This window comes from Lutra lutra, chromosome 6 (genome assembly GCF_902655055.1).
Source record: "Lutra lutra chromosome 6, mLutLut1.2, whole genome shotgun sequence".
NCBI classification, from domain to species: Eukaryota; Metazoa; Chordata; class Mammalia; order Carnivora; family Mustelidae; genus Lutra; species Lutra lutra.
Genome location: NC_062283.1, coordinates 1507657 through 1529988, shown reverse-complemented (window position 1 = coordinate 1529988; position 22332 = coordinate 1507657). Strand labels below are relative to the sequence as shown.

Here is a 22332-nt window from a genome sequence, read left to right as displayed (position 1 = left end):
GATTTAAAGAAATGTGAGGTGGAGCGACGCCTGGGTGGCCCAGTGAGTTAAGCCCAGGTCAGGATCAGGGGTCCTGGGATTAGGCCCCACATTGGGCTCTCTGCTCAGTAGGGAATCTGCTTCTCCCTCTCCCTCTGTGCTCTCTCTCTTGCTCTTGTTTTCTCTCATAAAGCAAATAAAATATTTAAAGGAAGAAAGGGAGGAAGGAAAAAAAAAAGAAGGAAGAAGGGAGCAGGAGGTTGAAAGGCTGGAGGTAGGAACACTGAGTATTAACCAAACCTCTTTTCTATGCCATGTGGGCCAGATGCCTAACATGAAAGACCCTCACCCAAATCTGAGTTCACTGCTGTTTCTTTGTATCACTCAGGACCCTGCCCCTGCATGGGTCTCTGAGTGTTGGGACACAGGACACCTCTCTTTAGGTATAGAACATATATATGTTCAATCCTGCTCAGTCTGGACTCTGGCCTTCTTAACAAAACCAGCCAACCAGGAGGATTCTCTCCCAGGAGCAAGAATACATTTCTGGTGGGACCCCTGGGTGGCGCAGTCAGTCGAGTTTCCGACTTGATTTTGGCTCAGGTTGTGGTATCAACCATAATACCATGAAATATCAGGCCGGTATCATTTCAAGTCATGAAATGGAGCCAGGCCTCGAGTCAGGTGCTGAGCATGGAGCCAGCTTAACATTCTTTCCCTCTGCCCCCAACTCCAACCCCCTGGCTGGCCCATGTGCGCACTCTCTCTCTCCCCTTCTCTAAATAAAATGTTTTTTTAAGAATTCATGCTTGAGGTGCCTGGGTGGCTCAGTGGATTAAGCCTCTGCCTTCGGCTCAGGTCATGATCTCAGGGTCCTGGGATCGAGCCCCACATCGGGCTCTCTGCTCAGCAGGGAACCTGCTTCCCCCTCTCCCACTCTGCCTACTTGTGATCTGTGTGTGTGTGTGTGTGTGTGTGTGTGTGTGTGAAATAAATAAATAAAATATTTTAAAATAATTAATTAATTTAAGTAAATAAATAAGAGTTCATGCTTGGCCTCTTTGGGAAGCATGTGATTTACTCATTCTTCCTAAAGAGGAAAGTGTGTTGTGAGATAGAAATACCCATTATAAATTAATTAAATGATGTAGCAAAAGGGAAGTCCTTTGCAAACTCTGACAATCGTGGCTGCCATTTGTTGAACACCAGTTGTGTCCAGCATCAAGCATGTTGCATCTCATGTAAACGTTCCAACTCATTTGTAGGATACTATTTATTATCTCAAACAATGTGTCGATGTCACTTATTCTTATGAAAGGCTTATAACAAAATGAAAAGTTTTTAATACATTTAAATATTAAACAGCCTATAAAAGTATTTTTAGAATATAATAACTATGTAAAACAGATTTTTAAAATACTGAAAGTTGGAAGTAATAAAATGTCAACAGTGTATTTAGGTAATGAAAAGGGAGTGATTCTCACCTTTTCTTTCTATTTACCTGTATATTCCAATGGAAAAGTTAGAATTCATCATATACATGAATAAATACTTTTTAAAAAATTAAAATACTGCAGAATTACTTGAACCTTTCTGGAGATGATTCTTTGGTAGCCTTTTCAATTATTTCCTTTAACCAGTCCTAACTGGTTTATTTTATGTTTTTCTGCCTTTTAAAAAAATATTTTATTTTTAAGTAGTCTCTACACCCAACGTGGGGCTTGAACTCACAGCCCCAAGATCGAGAACTGGACTCTCCACCAACTAAGCCAGCCAGGTGCCCCATAGATTTTGTTACTTCTTGAATGAATTTTGGAATTAAAGTTTCTTTCCCCCACCAATTTCATTGAGATTTTTTAAAATTTTTATAGCAGACGTCTTCATCTGCTATTCGTCATTTTAAATTTTTTTTTCAATTGAATTTACCATAGGCTTGTGGGGTTTTTTATGTTTCCTTTTTTTGTTTTTTAGCTTGAATACCATTAGTTTTTTATAAAAGAGAGACATGAAAATTATTTACATGATGAAAGATTTCACTTCACTGAAATGGGCAGCTTCACTTCATGCCATTTTAACAATGATTCCAGTCCATATACTTTCCGATGTCACAATCTCAAAATAAGAAATAATCCTTGACATCTAGAACTGCTTTGGTGCCTCCATATTCTGGGAGAAGAATTTTATCTCCAACTTTCACACTAACTGGTTGAATATCTCTACCCTTTCCTTTAGAGCCCGATCCAATAGCTACTACTGTTGCTTGCAACACTTTTGCTTGAGATTTTTCTGGAAGCATAATACCTCCTTTGGTGCAGTTTCAGCTGCCCTCCTTTCAACTAAAACTCCATCAAAGAGGGGAAGAAACTTGCTAAATGCTTGCCTTGCCATGACTCCAGCTACCACCCCGGTTCTTACAGGTTTGTGTTTTGTTTTGTTTTGTTTTTTAGATTTTATTTATTTATTTGACAGAGAGAGATCACAAGTAGACGGAGAGGCAGGCAGAGAGAGAGAGAGAGGGAAGCAGGCTTCTTTCTGAGCAGAGAGCCCGATGTGGGACTCGATCCCAGGACCCTGAGATCATGACCTGAGCCGAAGGCAGCGGCTTAACCCACTGAGCCACCCAGGCGCCCCAGGTTTGTGGTTTTTAATAGGCTTGCTTAATAGGCTTATTTTTAACAGGCTTGTTTATAAATGTTTCATTCTTGGATCTCTTAATGTCACATTTTCTGTGTTCTAATTCATTTGCTTGTTCTTTTATCCCTATTTCTTTTCTAACCTTTCCCTTGGGGATTTCCTTCTCATCCTTTTTCTAATTTCTTGAGCGCTTAGTTCATTCGTTTTTCTCTTTTTAAATTTTATTTTTTAAGATTTTATTTATTTATTAGAGCACAAGCAGGGGGAAAGGCAGAGGGAGAGAAAAAGGGAGAAGCAGACCTCTGCTGAGCAGGGAGCCTGACATGGGACTTGATCCCAGGACTCTGGGATCATGACCTGGGCCAAAGGCAGATGCTTAACCAACCAAGCCACCCAGGCACCCCTCTTTTTTTTTTTTAATAATTAAAGCAAGTGAGAATATACATCCATCGAATGCTGTTATTTTTAACAATGTTATTTGTGGGGTGGTTTTTTGTTTTTGGTAGCTTTGGAAGATCTAAACAGAGAAGAAGAGGGCCCTGGGTGTCATACACCAGGCTGCCTGCTTATGCCTCAATCGTGAAGGCAGAGAGGCTCTATCCAGGTAGAGGAAGGATGTCACCAAGTCAAGGACAAGAGCCAGGGTTTTACCAGGAAGCCTCATTCTGACTCATGCGCAGCCACTCACAATTCCACAGCCAGGTGTTCCAAGGCTCTGGCAAGCTGACTGTCTGAAGCTGATGGCTGCCTGAAGCTGGGGGCATCCCTGAAGAATATTCCTTAAGAAGTTCAGGACCTGGAGCAGGGTTTGTGTTTGGAAACTGGTGAGAGACTTTGATACATTAGGTAAGAAGGGAGAAACATGCCAGTGAGTTCACTGCACTGAAGGGGGCTCAACTGAAGTTGAGCGTTGTCTACGTTTTTCACTTGCTCAGACAGTGATGAGGACGTGTTATGCCACAGTCAAGGGAAGGGGCTGGCTTTCCATCATGTACTTCTAATGGAAAGAAGGCAGAAGTTATGCTGTTTTTAAATTTCTCTCCCAGAGAGGACAGTTCTGTAAAGCTGGTTTACTTGGAAGTTATTTATTTCTGCATTTCCTAAATGACACTTCCAGGTTTATTTTTTAATTTTTTTAGGTTTATTTATTTATTTTAAAGAACACGTGAGCTGGGGAAGGGGCAGAGGGAGAGAGAGAGAGAGAGAAGCTGTCTCCCCGCTGAGCGCAGAGCCTGATGAGGGGCTCAGTCTCGGGACCCTGAGATCATGACCTGAGCCAAAATCAAGAGTTGGACGCTTAACCGACTGAGCCACCCAGGCACGCAAGTTTATTTGATCACTTATATTTGCCCTACGAAGCATAGTGAAGTTGAATCTGATTTTCATCTGAAAGTAGTTATATCCTTTTACAAGATGACAAGTCAGGCGAAGAATTTCAGAGAGAAAGCGATATTGATGGCATTTCCCAAACAGGGAAATTGTTTGTGGGTTGTGAAGAATAAATGAGGTTTTTTTTTTTTTTTTTAAGATTTTATTTATTTGACAGACAGAGGTCACCAGTAGGCAGAGAGGCAGGCAGAGAGAGAGGAGGAAGCAGGCTCCCTGCTGAGCAGAGAGCCCGATGCGGGGCTCGATCCCAGGACCCTGAGACCATGACCTGAGCCGAAGGCAGAGGCTTTAACCCACTGAGCCACCCAGGCGCCCCAGAAATAAATGAGGTTTTAAAACAAGTGTCTTTCCTGTTTATACCAGTAACAAATTTTTGTAAAAAGTTAAATTTTAGAGGGGCACCTGGCTGGTTCAGTCCGTAGAGCATGTGACTCGATCTCAGGGTTGTAAATTTGAGCCCCACGTTGGATGCAGAGAGATTACTTAAAATCTTTAAAAAAAAAAGTTTACTTTCACAAAAATATATAAAATGAAGTTCTCTCTAAGTTTACCCCAATTAAGAACACATTTAAGATAATTATTCTATAAAAACAATCATATACTGTTTTGTTTTGTTTTTAAAGATTTTATTTATTTATTTGGCAGAGAGAGAGAGAGCACAAGTAGGCAGAAAGGCAGGCAGAGGGAGAGGGAGAAGTGAGCCTGATGCGGTACTCGATTCCAGGATCCTGGGATCATGACCTGAGCTGAAGGCAGATGCTTAACCAACTGAGCCACCCAGGCGCCCCCCCCAATACTGTTTTATAACTTACCCTTTTTTTAAGATTTTATTTATTTATTTGACAGAGAGAGACGCAGCAAGAGAGAGAACACAAGCAGGGGAATTGGGAGAGGGAGAACGAGGCTTCCCGCAGAGCAGGGAGCCCGATGCGGGGCTCAATCGAGGACCCTAGGATCATGACATGACCTGAGCCAAAGTCAGATGCTTAATGACTGAGCCACCCAGGCACCCCAATATAACTTACTTTTTAAATTCAATCTGCCTTTGGCATCTTTTAGTTTTTAAAAAGGTTATGGGTATAAAAAATCTAAGTTCCCAAATGTGGACATTTGGGTTTCCCCAATTTAAATAAACAATGGGGGCGCCTGGGTGGCTCAGTGGGTTAAGCCGCTGCCTTCGGCTCAGGTCATGATCCCAGGTCCTGGGTTCGAGCCCCGCGTCGGGCTCTCTGCTCAGCGGGGAGCCTGCTTCCTCCTCTCTCTCTGCCTGCCTCTCTGCCTACTTGTGATTTCTCTCTGTCAAATAAATTAAAAAAAAAAAAAATCTTATAAAAAAAAAAATAAATAAATAAACAATGTTTCTTTGTATGTGTTTTAACATGTGTGTTTTATTTTAAAGATTTATTTACTTATTTTAGAGCTTGAGAGCTGGAGGAAAGGGAGAAAAACAGAGAATCTCAGACTCCCTGCTGAGTGTAAAGCCCCAAGTGGGGCTTGATCTCACGACCATGAGATCATGACCTGAGTGGAAACCAAGAGTTGGTGGCTCAAACAACTGAGCCACCCAGACACCCCTTGTGTAAGTATTTCTGTGTAAATAATTCCAAGAAGCTACGTTGTTGGATCAAGAGGTATGGACATACTAATTTTAAGGTCTTGCCTTCAGAAAATATACAACCCAAGAATGCCTGTACTTTCGCATACTTTCCAATGCTAAATATGACCAGTCTTTTTATCTTTAGTAATCTGAATAATTTTTTTAATTGTTATTGTTTTAATTAAAATTATTACTGAACTTGAGCACCTTTTCATGTTGTCTATTTGTGTTCTATAAATGCTTACCTAAGTTGTTTGCCAATTTTTCTATTGGCTTGGTAGTACTTTCCTTATTTTTTGTAACTTTGTAAGAGGACTTTGTAAAATCAGTCCTGTGTCTTTTAGATGGTGACATATTTTACTCTGAGCTTATACTTTAGTTTTTATTTTCTTCATTTAATATTCCAAATTTTTACATCATCAGTTCCATTTATCTTTTCCTTTGTGGGTTTTCAGTTATATGTCTTTAGGGTTTTATGTCATGCTTATATCCCTCCCCACTCCAAGGTAGCAGTAGCTTCCCATCCTATCTCCCTGCTTCTGTCTTTGTCCAACCCCCTTCACTTACAAGTTTATTTTTAACACAGCAGCCAGAAAACTCTTTCAATGCCTATATCTGAACATGTTACTCTCCTGCTCAGAAATTCTGAATGACTTCCCATCTTGGAGTAAAAAAAAAATATATGTATCCTTGAATTCACCCAAAACCCTCATATCGTTCCCTCTCTCTACTCTCAACACCCTTTTGTTGCCTTAGTTCTAGACACACAAGCCCCCTTCCAGTGCCTAGACTATTTCAAACACACTCCACTCCAGGCTGTGCGTTTGCTATCTCTCTTCCTGAAACAGATTTACCCCTGATGATACACTCACTCATCTCCCTCAGTCCTTGCTTTAATATAAGTATACTAGTGAGGTCCTCCATGACCACCCTATTTAAAATTGCATTACTTCATTCTCACTCCAAACTTCGTGTTTCCTTTATTTTCTCCTTGGCACTAACATGCACCATCTAATATACTATATATTTTTCTTATTTATTGCCTGCCTACCTACCTCATACACAGAAGCACACACACTAAATTACAAATTCCCATTAAGTCAAGGGTATTATTTTCCTTTAACCTGCAGTTCCAGCTTCCAGAACAGTGCCTGGTGTAGCAGATGAATAATCAATATTTGTGTAAGAAAGGGAAAGAGGGAGGAAAAAATTAAGCATTTCTAACCCATCAGATTGGCAAACATCAAAATATCTATGACATTGTCGTAAGGCCCTGGTTGGCCAGAGGGAGCCATTTTGTTGTGGTGAACTTGTATTGACCCTGCCCCTCCCAGAGGAATTTGCTTGCAAAGCCTAGATACAAGGGTGGGGCAGGCCGGATAAAGACATCCAATCAGTGGGGCGAGTGTATATCCACTAGGGTGAATTGAAATTCAGTTGGCCACCTGTGTGTGGGAGGGGCTCAACCACCTCTATAAAGGTTGGTCTGCAAAGCTGTCGGGGGCAAAAGGAGAGCTATTGGAGGCAGGCGACGGAGAGCTGTGAGCCGTCAGAGCTCTTGTAAGAACTATAAGAGCAGCCTCGCTGCCAGCAGTCTCGCCACCACAGAGCCGTGGCCCTGCCGTCCGGAGCCACAGCCAACAGAAGGGCCTCGCCCCCAGCAGCCTCGTTACCACAGGAGCGGCCCCACCCCAAGCCTCGGCCTGGCCCTGAGCAGCCTCGCTGCCAGGAATCACACCCCGCCACGAGGGGCCTCACCAGAGAGGTGTCATTCTGAGGAGTGGCCTGGTTGGCAAGCCGCTTCCTCCAGAGCAGCCTCATCTGGAGTGGCCTAGTCTGGGTTGCAGCCTCATCTGGAGCAGTGGCCTCTGGGGAGCAGCCTTGTCAGAGTGGTGTCATGGAGAGTAGAGTCTGGGTCATTGGGGTTGTTGTCCTCCTTGTCCTCATCACTGTTGTCATTGCCTCTTTGTCGTCAGGAGCAGCTTCATTCCTGAGAGCAGCTTCCTCCAGAGTGGCCTCTTTGGGAGCAGCCTTGTCTGGGGAGCAGCCTTGCCAGTGCAGCCCCTATCTGGGGAGTGGCCCTGTCTGGGGAGTGACCTCATCAGCAGCAGCCTTGTCCAGAGTGGCCTATTCTTGGGACTGGGTCCGACCAGGGAGTGGCCTCGTCCGGAGTGGCCTCATCTATGGAGCAGCCTCATCCAGAATGGCCTCATCTGGAGCGGCCTTCTTGGGAGTGACCTTGTTGGAGTCCTCATCGTTGTCTCTTCATAAGAGCTGGCCCCTACCAGTCAGTTTGATTTGTGATGCTTGGCATGAAATAAAGTTTGATTTTCACTTTATATCAATGTCCTTCCTTTGATCAGGGACCCTAACAATTGTGTTGACAAGTATAGGTAAACAGAACATCTTAGGGTTTATGATTGGTAATATAGCACTAACAAAAATACAAATGTCCCTACTCTGTACTCTTAGTAATTCTATTTCTAGGAATATATACTATGTAAATACCCTTAGGCATGAGAAAGATTTATGTTAACAGTTTCAAAAAGCGTTTCAAAAAGAAGATTGGAAACAACCTGCCTGACCATCATCAGTGGGGTAACCATTAATGGATGATGGCTCACACAATGAATACTGTGCAATTGATTAAAAAGGGCAGGTCGAGGAAACCCTTTATGCACAATCTCCAATATTAGTTACTAGGAGGAAGCAAGCAAGGCGCAGAAATGCTACCTTTTATGCAGGAGGAAAGCGAGGGGGATATGTACCTGCCTGACCCGTGTACAGAACAGTACGTGTCTGGGAAAAAGTCAAGCTGTCAAAAGCAAATGCTGGAGGACACTTACTCTTTTTAAATGTTGAACTGTGTGAATCCATTACTTTTTCATACTACGTATCTAATAAGTAAACCCAAAAAATTCGTGAGAGGGGAAAAGTTTTGAAAAAGAACAAAGAGGATAGCCTGCAGGCCTGCGAACAACCCGCTTATAAACGTGGTCCTCCACGGGCGGGGCCACCGAGGCGAGGTATCCTAGAGCGGCCGGAAGTACCCGGGCCCCGGCGGGGCGCCCATTGGTCGGCTAGAGTCCAGCCTTTGTTCCGGCCGCCGAGGGGTGGCTGCTGCGGCGGGCGAATCCGTCTTCCGTCCGCCGCTTCTGCGGGGGTGGTCCAGGGTCGGCCCTCCGCGAGTGGACGGGGTGACCGTCCCCACAGCTGCCGAACGCCGGGCCTGCGCCTCTCGGGCGTGGAGTCCGCGAGCCTCCTCGCAAAGCTGTGAGGCGTTTCTCCTCACAAAGCGGTGACCCTCGGGCTTCGTTGAGTGCTGACGGGCGCCGGCCGCTCCCCGACCCAGAGAGAACCGGGAGACCGACGGCCGGGGAGTCGCGTCGGCAGCGGGCACTTTCAGTCAGAGCGCAGAGCTGAGTCGGCCGTGTGCGCCCCGGTGCCCCTCATCAGCGTGTGTGTGTTCACGGCAGCTTTCGTCCTTTCTCCGCCGCAACGGCGTTCTGTGACGCGGTTCCGAGAGGTTCTCCTTGGGGCCGCGCCGGACAGGGTTAATCTCACGCGCAGCGCACGATGGCCGCAGCCCCGGCACCCCCCGGACGAGGGCTAGCAGTAGTGAAGGCCGAGGACCGTCGTGGCGGACAGGACTGCGTCTCACAGCACTGCACCCCTCACAGGAGGGAAGTCTTCCGGCAGCACTTCAGGAAGCTCTGCTACCGCGACGCGCCCGGTCCCCGGGAAGCCCTCACCCAGCTCTGGGAGCTCTGCCGCCAGTGGCTGCGGCCCGAGTGCCACACCAAGGAGCAGATTTTAGACCTGCTGGTGCTGGAGCAGTTCCTGAGCATCCTTCCCGGGGACCTGCAGGCCTGGGTAGAGGCGCACCACCCGAGGACGGGCGAGGAGGCCGTGACCGTGCTGGAGGACCTGGAGCGGGAGCTGGACGAGCCTCGGAAGCAGGTGGGCAGGGGACGCTCAGGGCGCGCGCACCGGGCCGACACGAAGCCGGTGACAGGACATCCGGGGGTACTTCACGGGTCGGCCTAGAGGAGAACAAGGCTTAGGGAGGGCGCCGGCTGCGGGGGCCAAGTAAATGGAGCGTGGTTGAGGACAGTCGCGGGAAACGCAGAGTCCGATGCAAGGCTGGGATCCGTAAGGAGTTACAGGAGGGCGAGTAGGTAACAGAGGAAAGCAAAGAATTCTCCAGCATTCATAGCTACTAAAAAATGGGCTACCTGGTGGAAAAAAAAAAAAAAAAAAACTCCCTTTCAATGGGAATAGTCACGGCGAGTTCAAGTAGATGTCAAGGATATCGCAGAACAGCACTGTCCGAAAGAAATACAACGTGAGCCTTATGTGTAGTTAAATTTTCTAGTAGCCACATTTCAGAAAATGAGACTAAATATATTTTGTCACTTAACCCAAAGTAATCATGTAATCAGTATGAAAAATGAGATATTTTACATTCCTTTTTAGCATTGTTTTTAAAATTCAGTGTATATTTTACGGTCTGCCTGTCTCCATTCCTACCAACCACATTTCAGGCGCCCAGTAAGCACACTGTGCTTGTGGCTATGGTATGGGACAATGCAGTTAGAGAAGAAATACCCCCACTTGGTGGAGGTTGGGCTAGGTAATTTTTAAGGTTCTTTCCAAGTCTCAAGACTGTGATCCTGGACCTCTGCCAATCATTGTGAGAAGACACTGAATTTCACTCTCCAGTGGCCTGAATGCCAAGATTAATTTCTGCCTCCTCTTTTTTTGAGTCATTATTGCCATTTGCAATTGAATGAGAATTTTTCCCATTTGTGTTCCTGGTCCCTGGCAAATGCTTCTTTTGAGCTTTTCTCTTAAGTTCTTTAAGTTCTTTCAGAAAATCTACCTTACAGACCCAGTCATACTTCATTGTTCCCCAGGTCCCAGACAATTCAGAAAGACAGGACACACTTTTGGGCAAGTTGACCCCCTTGGGAAGGCCCCATGACTCACTGACTGCGCAGCTCCATCCCAAGAAGATTGAGCGGGAGCAGGAATCTGGTGAGCCCCAGAGGAATGGTAAGGAGCAAGAGTTTATGTGTGTGAGGGTAAATACGATTCCTTGTATTAGAGAGGAGCTTTCTCACTTTGATGTTCTCCTTTTCAAGTTTTCTTGCTTATCTTCCACCTCACTGTAGATTTTATTCCCCTACCTACCCTTGCCTTATCTTGGAAAGAATTATATTTTAGTTTTTCATTAGACTTAAAAACTGCTTTTTGGCTCAGTGGATGGGGGTTGGGATTTAAATACTCATTGTAGTTAATGATACCTTACATTTCTATTTGTTGATATCTGATGCGTCTAGTTCTAAATTCTCTTAAATTTACATTTTTAAATTCATATGACACCGTGTATTAGTCTGTTAGGGCTGTCAGAACAGACTACCACAAGTCTGGTGACTTAAACAACAAAAATTTATTTTCTCACAGTTGTGGAGGCTGGAAAGCCCAAGATCAAGGTATTAGTCGCCTTGGTTTCTGGTGAGGCTTCTCTCCTTGACTCACAGACTCGCTGTGTCTTCACATGGCATTTTTGCTGTGCACACATACTCTTGGGATCTCTTCCTTTGTAAGGATGCCAGTCCTATTGGGTAAGGGCCCCACCCTTATAACCTCATTTATTCTTTTTTTTTTTTTTTAATTTTTTTTTAAATTTATTTGACAGAGATCACAAGTAGGCAGAGAGGCAGGCAGAGAGAGAGGAGGAAGCAGGCTCCCTGCTGAGCAGAGAGCCCGATGCACGGCTCGATCCCAGGACTCTGGGATCATGACCTGAGCCGAAGGCAGAGGCTTTAACCCACTGAGCCACCCAGGCGCCCCTAAGCTCATTTATTCTTAATTACTTCTTAAAAACCCCTTTTCCAAATGCAATCACATTGAAGGTTAGAGCTACAACATAAATGGGCGAGGGGTGGGGAGATACAGAGCACAATTCAGTCCCTAATACTCGCTCACACTGAAAGAAGCAGGGAAGGAGGAGCAAGAACTAGTCAGTATAGTAGGCTTTTTGTTTCTCCATGTTATGTTGACTGGGTTTGGGTTGTGGTTTGCTTCCCCACCCCAGTAATCAGTTCACTAATTGAAAACCAGACCTCTAGTATATTCCCAGGCTTCAGTAAAAAGTAAAAAAACTTTAAATTCCAGTTTGCCCAAATGCTGTTTTTTCCAGTGCTCCCTGTCCTTTCTCTGCAGGCTCTTGTATCCATACTGCTTTGCCTGGCCTATTACGGAATCCATTCTCACTATTTTAAATTTTACCAGTAGGGTTCTCTCATTCTCTAGGTTCCCTGCCATGTGATTTGTCTAATCTGATAAATGATTTTAAGATTTTAAGATTTGTAGTTCATACTTGGAAAGATGGCATTCAGTTATGTATAATTTAAAGGAGTCTTTTCATGCTTTAAAGCATAGTGTTGGTTACTGGTTACCTTTTGAGGTGAGGTTGAGAACCCCTGTTCTGTTCATTCTTCTTTTATTAAACATTTGTTGAGCAGCAGCTACACGCTAGGCACTGTGTTAGATGTCAGGAATACAAAGGAATGACTTCTTCAAAAAACAAAAGTGAGCAGTTGTGCTATGACCCAACACAAACACAAAAAAAGACAGCTATCCCTGTGGCAGGCCCACAAAGTGTCACAGAATAGGTTTGCTTGAGCTGAGATGGTCAGACGGGTGGGAACTAGGAAGGGAGAACATCCCCGGGGGATAGGTGGGGGTGAAAGCTTAACACAAAGAACAGTAGTTGCTCTGAGTTGATTTTGATGAAGAGAATTTTGTGGAAGGGAAAAATCAAATGCCAGTGGTGAAGGTTCCTGAAACAGACAGAGGTCTGTTACATTATTTTATTTATTTATTTACTTATTTTTTAGTTTTGTTTTTTTTTTTTTAAGTTTTTTTGGTTTGGTTTGGTTTGGTTTGGTTTTTTACACAGAGAGAGAACGAGAGAGGGAACACAAGCAGGGGGAGTGGGAGAGGGAGAAGCAGGCTTCCTGCAGAGCAGGAAGCCCGATGTGGGGCTTGATCCCAGGACCCTGGGATCATGACCTGAGCCGAAGGCAGGTGCTTAATGACTGAGCCATCTAGGCACCCCATAAAGTGGGAGTATCTTAATGTGTGAAAACCTAGAGTGGATTCAGTTTTTATACATGTGAATTTGCTGTATCTCAAGCATCCATCCAGTGGGCAGTGCAGTTTATAAAATATGGTTCTAGGGGCGTCTGCCTTCAGCTCGGGTCATGATCCCAGGGTCCTGGGATTGAGTCCCACACATCAGGCTCCCTGCTCTGCCAGAAGCCTTCTTCTCTCTCGCCCACTCCCCCTGCTTATGTTCCCTCTTGCTGTGTCTCTCTCTCTGTCAAATAAATAAATAAATAAAATCTTTTAAAAAAAAAAATAAAATAAGGTTCTAGATGTAGGAGAAAGATGTGGGAGGAGATAAGAGATTTGGGAATCGTCCCTGGGTAGGTGATAGAAGACATGGCTGCAGACGAAGTTGACCAAGAATGTATAAAGTGAAGAGAGGTACGTGCACATTTTGAAGGCATGCCACCGTTTGAAGTTTGAGTGGAGGAAGAAGATTCTATAAAAAAGATCAGGGACTGTCAGAGACGTGAGAAGCAGAAGAGGGTGGTGTCACTGAAGACACCAGGAGCCGCAGCCAGCTATAGCCAGTGCTACCAATGGCACACAGGATCAGAACTGAGAAGCATCCACTTACTGATTTTGGCATTTAGTTAGTGGTAGTCAAGAATAGTTTCAGAAGGTAGACGCTAAAAGACGCAGGCTATTTGAATAAAGATGCAGGCTATCTGAATAAGCTTTAGTAACCTCGACTATGTGGGGTCTTCACCTTTTTTTTGTGAGCAGGCATATCATAAGAAATTTTTCTCCCTGCCTTTGGAAGGAGACAAGACATGCAGTCAGTCATAAAATAGGTCACAATAATATTTTAACATGTCAACATGCTAAATTCTATGGAGAAATTCTATGGAGAATACAGGATTATGACTAATGGATAGTCTATGCAAAACTTTTAAGGTCTAGATGGTCTTTCCCTTTTTTTAATAGATATTTCTAGACTAGTTCCACTCTATTTTGTGTTACAAGTTCAGAAAAATACACAGTTCTTATACCTAAAATCGTAGAGGTTTACACATGTGAGGCTATTAAAGTAACTTTTCAAGGAAAAATAGGAATGGTCTTTTCTTAATCTAATCTACTGAAGGGTGCTTCATGAAATGTAGCTATCCTGTGAGGCCTGAGAATTTTTAGGGAATCCCTTCTGTCTACACTTAACAGTGTGAATAGGACTTTTTCCTAAGGTGCAAGCACCAAGGGCCGTACACAGTTTTTACCTGTGTCACCACCACCATCATACCCCCCCAACCAAAATAACAGACAAGCAAAAAACAAAACCCACCAAAACAATACAAAAACAAACTCTGCGGAAATCACAACACATTTCAGGACGTGTCTCTCAACTTTATTAAAAGCATGTGATGTCCAGTCCAAATCCTCATTTTACAGTTGATGAAATATACCCACGGTGCTTATGACTTGTCTAGGTTTCCAAAGAGTAAGAGGCAGAGCTGAGAGTACAGTCAGAACCTGAGGTTCCTGCCTACTGGTCCAGAACAATTATTAAAAGCCATCAGGATAATGTACCAAAAAGTCACTGTTTTTCAAAATATAAATTTATTGTTAAATAGACTTTTATTTTTTGTTTCAAAAAAAAACTCATTGTGGTCTCCTGAGTGACTCAGTTGGTTAAGCATCTCACTTGGGCTCAGGTCATGATCCCAAGGTCCTGGGATCAAGCCCCACATCAGGCTCCCTGGTCAGCGGGGAGCCTGGTTCTCCCTTTCCCTCTGCTGCTCCTCTTGCTTGTGCTTTCTTGCTCTGTCAAATAAATAAATAAAATCTTTTTTTAAAAAGCTATCGTAGGGACGCCTGGGTGGCTCAGTTGGTTAAGCGGCTTCCTTCGGCTCGGGTCGTGATCCCAGTGTCCTGGGATCGAGTCCCACATTGGGCTCCTTGCTCAGCAGGGAGCCTGCTTCTCCCTCTGCCTCTGCCTGCCACTCTGTCTGCCTGTGCTCGCTCTCTTTCTCTCTCTCTCTCTGACAAATAAATAAAATCTTAAAAAAAAAAAAAAAAAAGCTATTGTATCAGGCGCCTGGGTGGCTCAGTGGGTTAAGCCACTGCCTTTAGCTCGGGTCATGATCTCAGGGTCCTGGGATCGAGTCCCACATCGGGCTCTCTGCTCAGCGGGGAGCCTGCTTCCCTCTCTTTCTCTCTGCCTGCCTTTCTGCCTACTTGTGATCTCTCTCTGTCAAATAAATAAATAAATCTTAAAAAAAAAAAAAGCTATTGTATCCATACCAGCAAGGTATTATTATTTGTATTAGTTTTTGGCTAGGATAATAGGACTCTTCTCCACAAACATAACTGGAAATTACAATAGCAATAATCACATAACAGAAAATTATAGTTGTAAATGACAAAAGAACTCGGAGAGCTGAGTATCTGGCAGTTCTTTGTAGCACATTTTAAAGTATTTCAAAGGGAACTAACTAACCCACAACACTGTCTCTCCATTAGCAAATAAATGACAGTCTCCTTAACTCCATTCCAGTTTCATTTCACTCAGCATTTAACCTTGTCCTTGCTCCCTTAGATTGTCAAGCAAGTGCATACAGATGATCCTTGTGGACTGGACTTATCTCAAATTCTAACTGATAAGGACTCTTAGTATTATATATGCCAAAATAACATTGGAAGGACAGCCCTGGCAGAAGATGTTAGATCCAAATATTTTTCACTTTGTCTGTTCTAAACAAAGGTCTCTTGGTGCACCTGGGTGGCTCAGTCAGTTAAGCGTCTGACTCTTGATTTCGACTCAAGTCATGAACTCAGGGTCATGACATCAGGCTCAATACTTAGTGGGGAGTCTGCTTGAGATTATCCCTCTGCCCCTCCTCCCACCGATGCCCTCGCTCTCACTCTCTCTATCTCTCACATAAGTAAATCTTTGAAAGAAGGTCTCTTGGAATCCTGCTGGCCTAGGATTAGCTGGCACTTGGAAGAGATACATAAACAAGGCCCTGAAATTCCAGTTGACCCAGAAATAGACTATAGATCCTTAAGATGAGAAAACTTCCCATTTGACAATTTCCATACAATATTATTCTTTACATTGTTCAATTACAGATCTAAAAGGGTTATCATTTCAATTGCTGACCAAGAAAAACCAACTCTGTATTTTAAAAAAAAAAAAAGCCTCTTAAAGTCCTGGTGAGATTTTTCTCTAGATTTCTCCTGAAATCATGGTAGAGAGAAACTCATCCTGAGGACTAGTAGATGACACTGAAGATGATGGACTTACCACTCAGATTTGTGTCTTTTTTTTTTTTTTTTTTAATATTCATCTTCATCATTAAGCCACAGGAAAGCCAACCAGTGGTGACAGCTGTATATAAAAGAAGCAGTTGAGCCAACCGATATGCTGATGTTTGAGAACACTTTTCTTAATGGTATGAGGGTGTCTCTGGTTACCATGATTTGCTTGATCATTATTACCCTACTAACTCAGCAATACTTCTGTCACACATTACACTTTTATAAATGCTTCACTATACATTCCCTCATCTAATCAAACTATAGGAAAAGAGGGCACAGAGGTGATAAGGAAACCAAAACAGCAGTCATCTGCCAAAATTTAAGCAGTTATCAGACAATTCCAAGGCCGGAATTTAGACCTGGCTCTAACTTAGTCCTGTCATTTCTGGCCAAAGATAATACGGCATTTAGGTTCCAGAACAATATCATCTAAGAGGAAATATCCAAACTTCGAGAAGGTCTACTGCCTGATTTAAAAAAGAAAAAAGGGGGCACCTGGGTGGCCCAGTCATTAAGCATCTGCCTTTGGCTCAGGTCGTGATCCCAGAATCCTGGGATCAAGCCTCGCATCAGGCTCCCTGCTTGGCAGGAAGCCTGCTTCTCCCTCTCCTACTTCCCCTGCTTGTGTTCCCTCTCTCGCTGTGTATCCCTCTGTCAAATAAATAAAATCTTTTTTTTAAAATGATCATTAAGAAAGAACCAATTTGAGAAAGACTGGTAGCAAGGGGACATGGTGATGACAGTGCAGAGCAGACTTCATAGAATGGCACTCAGCCATGTGAGCCAGTGTTCCGCTCCCAGCTCAGGCACTGAAATGTCCTGGTAGCTCTTGCTGCTGCTTCTGTCATGCCAGGTGACCGACCACTGAAATTAGTAATAAAATGACTGTCACAGTGAAGATTCCTAGGTTTGTTGAGATGGTGGTCACAGCATGACCATATAGGTGACACTTTCCATTTCCTCCAAATCATCAAAAGAGCTACTGTCTGATAAAATTCATCTCAACAAATATTGAGTACTTGCTATTGTGTGCTGTTCTGTACTAAGCTTGGGGTTAAGGACATGGGGAGCAGGAAAAAGAAAACACATCCAATTTGTGAGATTAGGGAAGACTTTTGGAGGACAGAGCATTTGAGATGGACCTTGAATAATACCTAGGTGAGTGGTTCTGAAAAGTGTGGTTCCTGGACTATTAGTATCTGTCACACCAGAAAACTTGTTAGAAATGCAAATTCTTGGGGCACCTGGGTGGCTCAGAGGGTTAAGCCTCTGCCTTCCGCTCAGGTCATGATCTCAGGGTCTTGGGATCGAGCCCCGCATCAGGCTCTCTGCTCAGCAGGGAGCCTGCTTCCTCCTCTCTCTCTGCCTGCCTCTCTGCCTACCTGTGATCTCTGTCTGTCAAATAAATAAATAAAATCTTAAAAAAAAAAATGCAAATTCTTAAGCTCTACTCCAGCTTTATCAAATCATAAGTTCTGGGGTCGGGAAGCATGGCATCTGTTTTAATAAGTCATCCAAGGTGATTCTGATGCACAATCAAGTTTGAGAACCACAGTGCTAGGATCTGGACAGCAAGAGATGATAGTTCCAGAAAAAAGGATTCAACCCAGCACATACACCAGACCATCCATTGTCACTTCCTACTAATCTTCCTGGATTTATCTTGACCTACATGTTCTTAAGTCTGCTTTTAATTATTATCCTTCACACATTCCCCTCCTTTGATGGTTCCTATTCACTGCATTCCTCTCAGATCCCTGATCCCACTGTCCTCCACTTTTACTGAATTTTACTAGCACTTAAGCACCTGTGTTTCAGGCCCCTGCATGTTTCTCCCAAACTTTTACCTCCCTTCCCAGCTCCGTTCCTCGATCCCCATCTGCTCCTCTTAATTATCCGTGGCACATCTCCAATCCCCATTTCCCACTCACTCTGCCTTTGCACAGGATTGCCAGGTAATCCACATCATTGGGTTCCACATCACTGCCTTTTCCTCTCTTCTGAATCAGCTCCCAAAGAATGTATTCTGCTGCTCTCTTCCCCACTGGCCTCTTAATCTCTTCCTTACGTTGTCATATATGTTTTAATGGTGCCAAATATCTAGTTTGTGCATTGTATGTGACTTTGTTTTTTATAACACATTTATAACATTTACGTGTTCGTTCTTTCATAGGCTTTGCTTCTCAAACCTAGACTAGGACATGTTTGTGTACTCTTTGTTACAGGTGATCAAACCAAAACTAAGAATCAAGCATTGTCCCAGAAGGAAGATATTCCCAAGGACACAGAATTCCTTGGGAAGATAAATGACAGACTTAACAAAGACATTCCTCAACATCCTGAATCCAGAAATGCTACTGAAAGTGAGGGCAGATTAGAGTGGCAGCAGAGGGAAAGAAGACGCTATGCATGTGAGGACTGTGGGAAAAGTTTCAGTCACAGCTCAGACCTTAGTAAGCACAGAAGGACTCACACTGGAGAAAAGCCCTACAAATGCGATGAATGTGGAAAAGCCTTCATTCAACGCTCCCATCTCATTGGACACCACAGAGTGCACACTGGAGTGAAACCCTATAAATGTGAAGAATGTGGGAAAGATTTTAGTGGGCGCACAGGTCTTATTCAGCATCAGAGAATCCACACAGGTGAAAAACCCTATGAATGTGATGAGTGTGGGAGGCCCTTCCGTGTAAGTTCAGCCCTGATCAGACATCAAAGAATTCATACAGCACATAAGCTCTACTAAGATGGTGAAGTAACAGAAATTCTTTAGCTACTCAGGTCTCCTTAGATACCAGAGAATCTGCCTTAGGGACTGAGTATCCTGAATGCAGGCAAAGCTTCAGTCATCATGGAACATTTCTCTGGCACCAGAGAATCTATCTGAGAAGATTTCTTTTTCTTTCTAAATTAGTTCAGTTTCTTAGGAAGCATTTAAAGCTATTACAGAAAACCTTGTCTGTTGACAAGACTGCTCACTTGCAGCCCAAAATAACGATGTTTCTTGGTTGAAAGATAGTGAATTCTGCTTCTCAATTTTCTTTTTTACTTGACTATTCTGTGTATGACATTAGGCAAAGCATTCATATTTTTCTCTGCCCTCATTTCCCCTTCTGTAGAAGACATGGTAGAGGTCTGTTGTATTAAGTTAAAGGTATGCTGTATTAAGTTAAAGCTGCTTCTCAAACGGTACTATATATTTGTTTCCCATCACTACTGATATAATAGTCTAACACAGGGGGTGTAATCGTTTTGTGGAATTTGTTTGCCAATGCTAAAAAAGAGGAAACCATCAGAAAAGAAGCAGAGTAAGGAATACATTCAAGTGGAAAGGAAAGCAGTGAGTGATGAGTAGAAGCTGCTGGGAAGGGAGATGACCGTAATGAGGATAAATCACTCCTCTTCTGAGTCTCAGGTCCCTGTAAACTGAGAGACATGGGTAGGGATTGGTCCAGAACTACACTGTCCAGTGTAGTAGCCAGGGCCCACACATGGCTATATAAATTTAAAATTGAATTCACTCAAAGTAGAGAATTCTGTTCCTTATCACAAGCAGCTAGCAGCTACTAAACCGGACAGCACAGACACAGGTCATTTTTATCATTGCAGAGAGTTCTAAAGGATGCTGTCTAACCACTCACCGGTAACATGTCTTCCAGCTTACATATTGTGTGATTCTGAGTTCAGGAAGGTAGTAAAAGAGACACCTAAGGAGACTGTAGTAGCAACAGGAGATAAAATACACACACTCTAAAAAAGGACTTAGTGATAACTTTATGGCACTTTTCCAGCCTTAAAAAAGGAGTGTATTATAACTGAATGACTGAAGATTATTAAAGTAAATATAATAACCAAATAATCTAAATTGAAAGCTTAAGTTACTACCTCATCTCTAAAACAAGAGTGTAACTACCTTTATAAAGTAGCATCCCATCAGATACCTATGCTGATATGAAACTAGGACTCTCAGGAGTATAATAAACAATCCAATTTTTTTCTGTTTGGCTTGGAGATGTATTAGCAGTTCATGTACTTGCAACAGTTTTAAATCCCTAGTTTGAAAATACTATCACATGACATAAATTGTGACTAGAGGCCCAGCACATTCAAATGTATACCACCATCAAACCGTGAATCACTGGTTCTAGGAACAGCCATCCCCAGAACAAGCAGGAAGGGATCTAATCTATTCCTGGGGAAAAGAAGTACACACACTTTCTTCTGTATTGTGACTGAGTAGTTAAACCACTACAGTCATTTCTGTGTCTTTACTACTACTGGAAGATGAATCTTAAAATCACTCCTTGAGAACCAACACGATAAACTGAACTTTTATATATTTTTAATGTAATGCTGCTTTAAAAAAAATGTAAGTTTATTCTGAATGTCTACATCAACTGGTAGAAAATTTTAAAAAACATCAAGTTTCATACTCTTACTTGTTTTTATGACTTATAATTATCTGAGCCATATTTCAAAGCATTAGAAACAGGATTTTTTAATGGTCATGAAGAGAAAAGTAAAGTATTAAATCTTTAATATTAGAAACATCCTTATTTTAAAAATAAAGCTGGATGTTGAGTAATAGCTTTTCCCCCTTTACCTTTTGTCTTGCTGGGAAACAAGCATAGAAGCTGTTGGCAGTCGCTATAAAAGAAAAGCTTGTATTTCTGATATGATCCCTTCTTGAATTTAGAGACACTTCTGCAATGGTAAGAAAGATCATTTTGGCTACCACAAGATTAGGTTTCTTAAGATTGATAAAGACATGACCTACTGATTTTCCTTTATCCTCTATATGCTAGAACATTCTACTCAGATAGTTTTGAATACTATTCTGGTCTTCAAGTTGTATACGTTCAAAGGCTAGTGCAGATTAGTTTGGAGCACTGAGACAGACCATGCTACCCTTTTTTAGGTTTGGTGTTGATTCCAAATTGCCACCACAGTGTCCACCATCTGATAACAGAGGGAGGGACAGAAATATATGGGGCCAGACACAGCCTAGAGTGCTGCAGGCGAGAGAAACCTGGGATAAGTGCAGGTACAGGCAAAGGAGGCAAGAGGTTAAAGATCTGAGTTGTTGCTGGTACCAGAAGCAGCAGATGGTGGTGTCCTGTAAGTGTGTAGAAGCCCAAAGGAAAGACCTGGGGAGGGCGCTCAAGCACAGCCACTATTACCAGAAGAGAAGATGCAATATGGTAGGGTAGATACGGCAACTACAGCTGCTTGGGTCTAGCAGAGAAAGTCTCTCTCAGTATACAGCACCCACTCTAGAAGAACCCAGTTTCTCAAGCAGTTGTGTCAGAAGCATATGCGTTGCTCCTTCCATCTTTTTGGAAAGATTAGGATTTTTTTTTTATTTGAAGGAGGCAAGAAGTTGTAGTTTGAAGTTTTGTGAACTAACAAGACAGCTGTGATTGTAAGAGGCACCTAAAGAGTGTATGGGACAGGTCTCTTAGACACAGATGGGGATAGTGGTGAAGTGGTGATTCTGAATGAGGAACTAACAGCTCTGAAGGGAGGAAACAGAGTAAGTGCTGGGGGAGGAGGGGCTATAGGAGGTATGTATGGGCATTGGTGAATAAGATCAGGGAAAGGGAGAAAATAAAAAGGAACAAGGATACAGGGAAAAGAACAAAGATAAAACAAGAGATGGTGATAGGGAGAGAGAAGAGTGTAACAATCTAATACTGGCATCAGTTACACTTGAGCCTAGATCACAGGATACAAGCCATACGAAGGAGAACAGATGAGCTCCTTATCCCAAAGTACACGGAATTTCATGAACACAGCCCATATCTATCTTTATCCAACAGGTCATTCTCATCCTGAGCATGACATTATTTGTTTATAACCAAAAAGTCCATTAACAGTGAAAACACAACTAGAAACCTTGACATCAACAAAACAAGCTGTTCTCCCCTAACTGACCCCACAAGTGAGTCATGTTGAGGTTCTGAAGGATCAGCTTGCTGTCTTTCTTCCTCAAATCATATAGAGCAAGGTTTCTCCATCTTGCTTCTGTTGACATTTTCAGCCAGACATTCCCTGTCCCCTGACTGGGCAGGGCGTTTAGGGGTATTCCCGGCTTCCAACCCCTGGATGCTACCACACCTCCTACTTGTGACAAGCATTTTTTAAATGGGAGAGCAAGTGCCCCCTTGAGGCAGAATCACCCCCAGTTGAGAACTGGTCTGTAGGAAAATAATCTGATTTCCATAACTGTTCCTCACCATATACAGTAAGAGTCTACATAGAGATGGTGCTTATAACCAGCACTGCTAGACCCTTCTCCTACC

The 22332-nt window shown here is 43.2% G+C and overlaps 1 protein-coding gene and 1 pseudogene across 4 annotated transcripts; one reads left to right on the top strand and one right to left on the bottom strand.

Moving 5' to 3' along the window:
* Positions 1-2050: 2050 nt before the first annotated feature.
* LOC125102580 (10 kDa heat shock protein, mitochondrial-like) lies at positions 2051-2390 on the bottom strand (annotated as a pseudogene).
* A 6276-nt stretch (positions 2391-8666) lies between these two features.
* On the top strand, positions 8667-22332 carry ZSCAN16 (zinc finger and SCAN domain containing 16). Of its 4 annotated transcripts, XR_007128002.1 has the most exons (4): positions 8667-9559; positions 10516-10654; positions 16073-16164; positions 18256-18369. XR_007128002.1 is itself a non-coding variant. In XM_047732682.1 (3 exons), exons 1-3 carry the CDS (start codon positions 9176-9178, stop codon positions 18774-18776), a joined length of 1026 nt encoding a protein of 341 aa, XP_047588638.1. In that variant the 5' UTR covers positions 8667-9175; the 3' UTR covers positions 18777-22332. The 4 variants fall into 4 exon arrangements, 3 of the variants coding, with proteins under 3 accessions (XP_047588638.1, XP_047588637.1, XP_047588639.1); XM_047732682.1 differs by lacking the exon at positions 16073-16164 and having other exon boundaries at positions 10516-10636; positions 18256-22332; XM_047732681.1 differs by lacking the exon at positions 16073-16164 and having other exon boundaries at positions 18256-22332.

Bases quoted from the DNA above. Each gene is read 5' to 3' on its own strand.
- ZSCAN16 (XM_047732681.1), top strand. From the start codon at position 9,176: ATGGCCGCAGCCCCGGCACCCCCCGGACGAGGGCTAGCAGTAGTGAAG. The intron at 9,560-10,515 runs GTGGGCAGGGGA...ATTGTTCCCCAG, and splicing joins TGGACGAGCCTCGGAAGCAG to GTCCCAGACAATTCAGAAAG. The intron at 10,655-18,255 runs GTAAGGAGCAAG...TCTTTGTTACAG, and splicing joins TGGTGAGCCCCAGAGGAATG to GTGATCAAACCAAAACTAAG.